Consider the following 8,736-nt stretch of genomic DNA (forward strand, 5'->3'; position numbering starts at 1 on the left):
GTACGGGGGCAGAAGGGACCTGGGATCCAGATTCTTGGTTCCCAGAGAAAGGAGAAGGATGAGGATCTAGACTCCTGGGTCCCAGGAGGAGGGACAGGAAGGGGCGGGGGTCTGAAGTGGGTGAGGGCTCTGAGCCAGAACTCCGGCATGAGGGGTGGGGATGGGGCGGGGGAAGACAGGGTCTAGAAAGCCATTCTTAGTATCTGCAAGTCAGGAGTTTTCGGGAAACCAGAGCCGGAAGGGAGGGTCCGGTTTCCCAGCGTAGGCAGGACGGCTGCGGGGGAGGGAGGAGGTCTCTGTGCCCACAGGGCACTGAGGCTCGGGGACTCCGCAGTCCCACCCTCGGGCTTGGGCGCACCGTAAAGCCTGGCGCCCGGGCCACCTGGGACCCCGTACTGGCCGCCGCCCCTCCTGGGTCCCCGCCCAGCCGACTCCCCGCGAAGGTTTCCGGAGCCGGCGCGGCGGGCACCGGACGCGGGGGAGGGGGCGGGTGCCCCCTCGGGGGCGGGTGGGAGGCCGGGAAGGCCCTGGAGGGCTGCCCGGACGTTGGCGCCCTTCCCGGCAGGGGGACCTGTGGCTTTCTGAATGGGGGGGGGTGGCGGCTGGATGCCGGGGTGAGGGAAGGTGAGGGAGATAAGAAGGAGGGGATTGAGGGCGGAGGGTCCTGGGGACATCAGGTATTATGGGGAGAAGGGCGAGGTGGGTGTGAGAGAGGTGGGGGGGCTTGGAGTTAAGGCCGAGGACGGGCGAGGAAGTAACTCCGGTTGAGGGACCCAGTGTGAGTGAAGACAAGTTCCTCCCGGTTTTCTTCCTGCCCGTAGCCAACCCCCACGCCGCATCCTTTTCCAAAACCCCCTAAGACCCGGAAACTTCCCCGCCTCCAGGGAGCGCCAAGCCAACCGGGCGGCAGCTTCCCCTTGACGTCACGGGTTGCTAGGCAGACTGCTACGCAGCTCCAGCGGGCCCAGCGAGGTAGTGGAGCGTCTGGAGCCCAGAGAGCTACACTGCTGCCTGGGGCTTCTCATTCCGCCCCGTCTGTCCGAGGGCTGTACCCAGAAAGAAGAGGACAGGGACTTAGACGGACAGGAAGAGGGTAGGGAAGGACTCCAATCGTCAAGAAGAGGGAGACAAAAGCTGAATGGAACCACCAGGGTCTGCATCTCAAGCCCTGACCGCGGCCTTCAAGGCTCAGCCTGGTTGGGTTCTAACTGCGTCTTGCATCTACTCGCTTATCGTCCTCCTCGCTGATCCAGCGTCTCTGCGGGCCGGCAGGCCCGGGTGGATGGGCAGCATCGCGGTCCCTGACAGAGGGGCCTAGGCGGTCTGTCTACCTTGATTTGTTGTATTTTATTTTATTCTACACTTCGGGTAAAGATGAGAGTTTTTGCAGCAGGTACTTTATTTGCAAGAGGAGGCCCCCAGGAAGACATTTTGTCCCTGGCACGCCCCTCCCCCTCCACCGCCACAGGGGTGGGGCGGGCGGGGGTGCTGTCCTCTTGACAGCAGCCTGGGCTCTGCTACTGGCCCCTGTGTGCCCCTGCAAGGACCTCTTCCCTCTCTGGGTCCTTGATGCTCCTTCCTGGTCTTCCTTCCCGCCATCAGCGGGTACATGGGTGGATTTCAGGAGATGTATCAAAGACTGGACAGGGCTGCAAGGGATTTTCAGGATCTTCCGCCTCTTCCTCAGACTGGCCCAGAAGCAGCAAGTCTTTCACCCTAGATCCTCCAGCCAGCCAGGTTCAAGGACCTGGGACTCTGGCTTCTTGGCCCACTGCCTCTGACACCCCTCTACTCCTCCTTGGGTTCCAATCAGAGCTCCCACAGTTCATCTAGGCTTCAACTCAGGCTGGGCTCACACAAAAATGGTTGGGGCCAAGGGGCACCGGAGAGAAGTCGCTGGGGTATGACAGCCAGGGTGGCGGGGACTTGGACAGATCGGAGGACAGAAGCCCTATTAGGAGGGACCAGCACCCTGATCCAGCCGAAAAGCTGGCCCACCATTGCTGGACTGTGCAGTCTCTGGATAGAACTGGCATGGCCAGGGCTGCCAGAATCCCCCAGAAATCAGTTGAATGGCCAGAACGATCCCCACCCTGGCCCAGAGAAGGACATTCCAGAAGGGGAGGGTCCTCATGAGAACTCAGGGCTGTTGGTGGGGTCACCGGAGAGGCATATCAATCAGATGGGGATCTCAGATGTGCCTGGAGGATCCCAGGCAAACAACAGCATTCCAGAGGTGGCCCAACATGACGAGGCCCCCCACCCCACCCCTGCAGGCCTGACAAGGGTGTTTTCAGTCATGGCAAAAGGATCCCGGAGGCACCCTAGATGTGATTGGAGAGTTCCTGACATAAAACAGTGATAGCAGGGTGCTTCCAGAGAATTAGGGGATCTCAAAGATGACAAAGGGATTAGGGGGACAGATAGAACGAGAGAGTAACAGATGGGCACAGAGACTTGTAAAGTTTCCCAAAGGGACCCAGACATAACTAGGAGATCTCAGATCTGACAGGAGGGACCCAGGCATGGGAAGGGGATCCCGGAGAGATCTGGACAGGGCTTAGGGTTGCTGGCTGAGCCCCACTCCTGGTGTGGTGATCTGTAGGCTCACCCTCCACTAGATGATTTTGAGGGATCTCACAGAGGTCCTGGGATCACAGCCATCACAAGGAGATCCCAGGGAAGCTCTTGAGATTCTGGAAGCACTGCTCACGCCACCCTACCCTGCCCCCTGCTCCACACAGAGTATAGTCTGTGGGTCCTTTGACCCAAGACATGAAGGTCTTGGGGACCCTGGACATGAAAAGGGAATCCCAAAGGGGCCCCAGGCACGACTGGGGAGGGGTCCCAAAGGGGCCCTGGTCAGGGCTGAGGGATTAAGACAGCGCCCCGCCCCCGCCACCAGTGTGGGGGATCCGCGGGTCCTATGACCTAGGGTGTGGGGGCGCCGACGTGACACAGGCGTGGGGCCCCTGAGAGCCCCCCGAGAGGCCGTCCTGGGCTCAGGCCCGGCGGGCGGCGGGCAGCAGCGCACTGTCAAACTGGTAGGTGAGCTTGCGCTTGACCTTGCGGATCTCGCCGGTCTTGGCGTAGTTGCGCAGGGCGCGTGCCAGCTTCTGGTAGGTCATGCGCTTACGGTTGCCCTTCTGCTGGCCCCAGCGGCGCGCCAGGAGCTCCTTGTGCTTGGAGGAGAACTGGAAGACCCCGGCGCCCGGCTCCACCCACCACACGCACTCGCGCATGTCTCCGCGCGTCAGCAGCCCCAGGAGGAACTGGTACAGGCGCAGCTTCTTGCGGGCCCCTGCGGGCGGGTGCGGGGCGCGTTAGAGGAGGCGTCCTTCAGGCCCCGCCCCCTAGCCCCGCCCCGCTGCACCCCCGCCACCCCGGCTCTGTCGCCCCATCAAGGGAATGGAGGTGAGGGAGGCGGGCTATCTCTGCCACCACCCTCCCATCCAGGGCAAGTTGCTCCCCACCCCAAAGCTGTCACCCCAGAACCCTCCTCCCCCTTCCCTGCTTTCTTTTTCAGGATGTGTCTCTTGTGTGTCTGCTCGGTGGCCAGCGCATATCTACACATATCTGTTGAGCCCATGGATGAATCCGTGAAACGGGTTGGCTGTGCTCCTCAAAGGCTTATGAGAAAGAGAGGTGACTGGTGCTAAAGAGATCTAGAGTGGGTGTAAATCCGCCTGGCCATTTCTCCAGCTCTGGGCCTCACAGACTCTCAGCTCTGGGGAGAGGCCAAGGGGTCTGACTCCCAATCTCCTATTAACAGCAAGGGCCCTACAGAGCTGGGTGGGGGGTTCATAGCAGGGCATTGGATACAAGAACTCCACCTCTGTCATTTCCCAGCTGTGTGACATTGGGGTGGTGACTTAACCTCTCCAACTGGCATTTCCTCAGCTATAAGTGAGGCATGTATATGTGTGTGTGTTACAGATCTTTGTGAAGCACTTAATACCTGGTGCTGCACTAGGCACTGTACAATTATGAGCTCTTTAAAAAAATTTTTTGTTTTGTTTTTTGGTTTGGGGAGGTAATTAGGTTGGTTGGTTGGTTTGTTTATTATTTAACGGAGATACTAGGGATGCAACCCAGGACCTTGTGCATGCTAAGCATGCATTCTACCACTGAGCTATATCCTCTCTCCCAATTATGAGCTCATTTAATCATCATCAGAACCTCACGAGATGGGGATGATGATAAGGATGCCCATTCTACAGATGGGAAACTGAGGCCCAGAACAGAAAAGTAACTAATAATTCCAGCTTCCAGGGGTTGCGAATAATGGATGTCGGGCCCATGGGGAGAAGCAGTTGACTAGATGGGAGTTGAGATTGTGATTATTTCTGTTGCTATTGTCCATAATGATGGTGAAGATTTATTGAGTGCTTACTCTGTGCCAAGCTCTGCTATCTCCTTTACATGTATTGTCCTCCCTAATCCTCCCAGCTACCAATAACAGACACTATTACTGTTATCCCCATTGTACAGATAGACCAAAGCACAGAGAGGTAGGGGCAGTTGCCTGAGGCAACACAGCCAGTGGAAGGCAGATCTGGGAACTGTCCTCAGCCCTGGAGGATAGATAGGAGATGCTTGGGAGATCATGGTTCCTTTCACTCCCTACCCCCATCTCCAGTTGGAGTCCCCACATACCTGCCTCAGATGCCCTCCCCTCGGGGCCAGCTACGAGGGCCTCATCCGACTCGCTGTCCGAGACCTCCAGGGCGGGACTGTCCAACAAGAGGTCCTCTTCCTCTGACAGCACGGGGCTGGGGTATGGGGTGTACGCTGGGGGGCCCAGGGTCTGCGGAAGGTCAGGGTTGCCTGTAGTTCCTGGGGGGCCCCCTGGTCTCCCTCCCTCTGCTTTCGTCCCTTGGCTCCTTCCTGGTCCCTGACCATGGCTCTCCCCGCTCTGCTCATAGCCTCGGTTCTGATCTCCATGGCGTGGCCAGGGGACACCTGAGGCCACCTCCGTGAAAACCTGCCCAACGCCAACAACGGCCATTGGTGCTGCCCCTTGGCCCACGTTTGGGCCTCTGGTGGTTGGTTCGTGCAATGGAGTCATATGGTGCTTAACCTCTGAGGATCATCAGAGGATGTTCACGTGTGGGCAAGGTTTGATGCAGTGCCTGGCGCCTAGTAAACCTTAATCAAATGATGGGGATTTTCATTGTCTCCCCGCCCCTCACCTGGCTGGTGAAGTCCTCCATGGGGTACGCTGGGAAGCCGGGCCCTGGGGCCTCCAGGCTGGGGGCCGGGTCCAGGTTCCCCCCAGGGGGGTAGGTTGAGGGTCCGTAACAGAGCTGGACACCCTGGGGGTGGCTGAAGGTGGCCACAGCCGGGTCAAAGGTTTCATAGGAAGCGGCAGGGAGAGCTGGACTGAGGCCGTAGCTCCACAGGTCTGGGGGGAGGGCACTGATTCAGAAGCTGGGAGGTCTGGCCACGGCCCCTTCCCCCTTGATGCCCCTGGCACAGAGGGGCCATTGTGGGCTGTGCAAATCTCTGACCCCAGGATTTGCATGGCAAGAGGGTGGGTAGGAGCGGGAAAGGGAGGAAGTCTGGAGGCCTCGGCTTACCTTGTCTGCTGTGCCAGATGAAAACCTCCCCTGGGCCTCAGCACCCCCATCTGTGAAATGGGCCCAAGGAGTAGGTGGGGAAGGGTCTGGGCCAGGGTCACTCACCGGGAGTCCCCTCTGAATCCGGGTAACTGGAGTGCTTGCAGCTGTCCAGGTCGTAGAAGACTCCATCTGGGTACTAATAGGGGAGAAGGAGGAAAAGAGAGGTCCCCCAAGCTGCAGGAAGACCCCACTGCCCCCTGGACCAGCAGGGAGACTCTGCCAGGCTGGGAGAGGAAAAGGAAGAGACACAGGAACTAAAAGAGACAGCACAGAGACAGAGACAGAGAGATGGCATGAGAGAGGCACAGAGAGACACAGAGACTAGGCACCAGAGACGGGGCAAAGAGGGACACACAGAGACACAAAGCTGCAAGACTGGGCGTCGCAGCGGAAACACACACAGACCCAGAGACATACACACAGAGGATGAGAGACAGACACAGGCAGACACACAGACACACAGAGACCCAGGGTCTCCTAGAGGGAAACAGCAGGCCCTCCTAGCAAGACTGTAGACTCCTGGGAACCCCAGCTCCTCGCCAGTACACAGTCGGGACATAGCAGCTGGGGAAGGCATAGAATTCCCCCAGCCTTGCCGGCCTCGAGCCAGGGTGAAGGGTGAGAGGCAGGGATGTGTTTGCAACAGAGGCGAAGAAGGTCTCAAGGCTCCTTGCATCCACCTCCATATCCCTTCGATTTGTCCCAAGAGTCGTGTTGCTTTAGCAATTACAGTCTAAGACCAGTGATCTCACTACTAGGTATTTACCCAAGAGAACTATGTCCACCAAATAGCTGGGTTCAAGAACAGTCCAAGCAGCTTGATTAACAGCCCCAAACAGGACACAGCCCAAGCGCCCAGGAATAGGAGAACGGACACACAAACTGGGATGTGGTCCCAGGACAGAATACTATACAGCAAGGAAAAAGGACCACCGCCTGACACACACTTGATGTTGAGTGAAGGAAACCAGGCCCTAAGGGGGGCACCCTGTGTGATTCAACTAATATAAAGTTCAAAACCAGGCAGCCCTAATCCGTGGTGGAAAATATCAGAGGTGGGTATTGATCGGGCAGGGACGTGAGGGACTCTTCCGGCGTGATGGCGATGTTCTATGTTGCGGTCTGGTGAGCAGTTACCCAGGTGTGTGGATAAGGTAGCACCTCATTGAGCTGTACACAAGAGTTGTCACTTTCCCAACTTGTAAGTCATACCTCAATTCAAAAAAACAAAAAAAGCCAAACTCTTCAAGGAGGTTGGGATGTACAGGGTAGGGGCACCCACAAGGGTGTTCTTTCAAGCACATGAGTGAGGTTTTACTTCTTGGCCTGGGCTGTGGGTTCATGGGTGTGGGATAGAGTGTTCTGTGTGTCTGAAATAGTTCCAATTCAATTTTTGAAAATACAAAGCCAAGCGGAGAAGGGAAGAAGGAATAAGGAGATTTCCTGAATGTGAGATGGACAGAGGAAGAGACACAAAGTCAAAGACATAAAGACCCACCCCTCCCCGTTTAAGGAAGTGGATCAGAGTCTGCGAGAAGGTAAGAAACGTTAGGAAAACGTCTGTGAGGAAGATTGGGGTTGGGGGGCAGGAGGGATGGGAGATACTGAGGAAAAGCCAGAGACAAAGGGACAGAAAGGAGCAAACGGGGAAACTGAGGTAGGGAGATCATCATGGGCCCCATGGGCCACCCCCACCCCTCCCTGGCCCCCAGGGCCCCACTCACCAGACAGCTGAAGTGTGGCCCATCGAGCCTGGAAGGGGAGAGACACAGGGGCATGTCACGGGTGTCTTCAGCCTCCTGAGACTCCAAGCGGTTGGGGGGTGAATGGGGGAGAGGCAGCTGCAGCTGTGACCACCGCAGCTCGTCCTGCTGCGTGTCTGTGTGAGACCAGCCCCACCGCATTCACCCCCACTCTCCCACCCGGACAGGAAGTGGGGGGCAGGGGCCAGGCAAATGTTTCCCCCCTCCCCTGGGATTTGCATAGACAGAGGCTGGGCGGGGGCAGGGAAAGTGAGGGAGAGAAAGTCCCAGGAGAGGAGATATGTGGGTGCCCGGAGGCGGGTGGGGGTGGGGTGGGGTGCCTCTGTGAGCCAGTCAGTTAAATGGGTCCATCTTGGACAGGAGGAGAGAGGAGAGATGTCTGGGTAGAGATGGGAAAACTCAGAAGAGATTCAGCGAAGGGGAAGAGGCGAGGAGGGGAGGGAGAAAGGAATAGAGACATTCACGCAGGGAAGCTGGAAGTATTTTTTTAAGCCCCAGAGATAGATGGGGTGGGGGATAGATAGGGAGACAGAAGGAGAGAGAAGACAGACAGAATCAGAAGGAGACAGGAAGGGACAGAGACAGAGAGGGCTAGAGGCAGAGAACGGAGGCCCAGAACAGAACAGATGTGGCAGGAAGCACGGTGAGCGGACACAGAGAGCAAGTCAGGGGATGCAGGGAGACCCAGAGACAAGGAGGGAGAGACACAGAGATGGAGGGCGCCTTGGAAGAGGACAGCCGGTGGGAGGGAAACAGGTGTACCAAGGGAAAGAGATCTTCAGGATCCAAGAAAGACAAGGATGGGAACGAGGAAGGAATTGAAGTGGGAGAGGGAAAAAATAGATCCTAGAGTGGGGAGAGACAGTGTGGAGCCCCCTCCCTTTCCAGGCACCTGCCCTTTGGGTGGGGCCAAGACCACCGCCTCTGGGGGAGGCCCCATAGAGGGGTCAAAGGTATAGCACGGGGTGTGGGTCCTGAGTGCAGGTTTTTGGGGCCCCTACTTACTGTGCAGCCTCTAGGGTTAGCATGGTGGTGCTGGGCTGGGTTTGCTGCCGGCTGGCTGAAGCCACCACCCCTATTTATACCTTGGCCCAGCCCCCTGGGGGGGGCAGGGGTGCTTGCTGCTGTGAGCTCAGCTCAGCCCTCCTCGAAAATCCCCTCAGGGAGGGGGTCGGGGAGGGGGCTGGATTGCACAACCCCTTGGTCACATGGTTGGGAGGGTCGGTCCAGGGGCTGTCTGGATTTGGGGATCCCCGGGCTGAGGGGTGGAGATGGGAGAGAAGCTGGACTTGAGGGCACCCTGAAAAACTAACAAAGGGGCCAAGGGGTCCTGTGGTCAGTGAAGGTGGGGC

At 57.9% G+C, this 8,736-nt stretch overlaps 1 protein-coding gene across 1 annotated transcript; it reads right to left on the minus strand.

Annotated features, from left to right (window-relative positions):
- Window positions 1–1,479: 1,479 nt before the first annotated feature.
- Window positions 1,480–8,423, minus strand: SPIB (Spi-B transcription factor). Its single transcript, XM_006208405.4, has 6 exons — window positions 8,390–8,423; window positions 7,346–7,373; window positions 5,685–5,757; window positions 5,193–5,404; window positions 4,657–4,807; window positions 1,480–3,301 (listed from the first exon to the last, which is right to left on the minus strand). The coding sequence occupies exons 1-6, from the start codon at window positions 8,410–8,412 to the stop codon at window positions 3,003–3,005; spliced, it is 786 nt and encodes a 261-aa protein (XP_006208467.1). The 5' UTR covers window positions 8,413–8,423; the 3' UTR covers window positions 1,480–3,002.
- Between the last annotated feature and the right edge of the window lie 313 nt (window positions 8,424–8,736).

This window comes from Vicugna pacos, chromosome 9, assembly GCF_048564905.1.
Source record: "Vicugna pacos chromosome 9, VicPac4, whole genome shotgun sequence".
Classification (NCBI taxonomy): domain Eukaryota; kingdom Metazoa; phylum Chordata; class Mammalia; order Artiodactyla; family Camelidae; genus Vicugna; species Vicugna pacos.

What these genes read in the sequence shown, in the direction of transcription:
- SPIB (XM_006208405.4), bottom strand. Translation starts at nt 8,412, where the DNA reads ATGCTAACCCTAGAGGCTGCACA. An exon ending in GGATTCAGAGGGGACTCCCG is followed by an intron (nt 5,405 to 5,684) that starts GTGAGTGACCCT and finishes CCCTCCCCCCAG; the next exon opens with ACCTGTGGAGCTACGGCCTC. An exon ending in GGGGAGGGCATCTGAGGCAG is followed by an intron (nt 3,302 to 4,656) that starts GTATGTGGGGAC and finishes ACCCGCCCGCAG; the next exon opens with GGGCCCGCAAGAAGCTGCGC.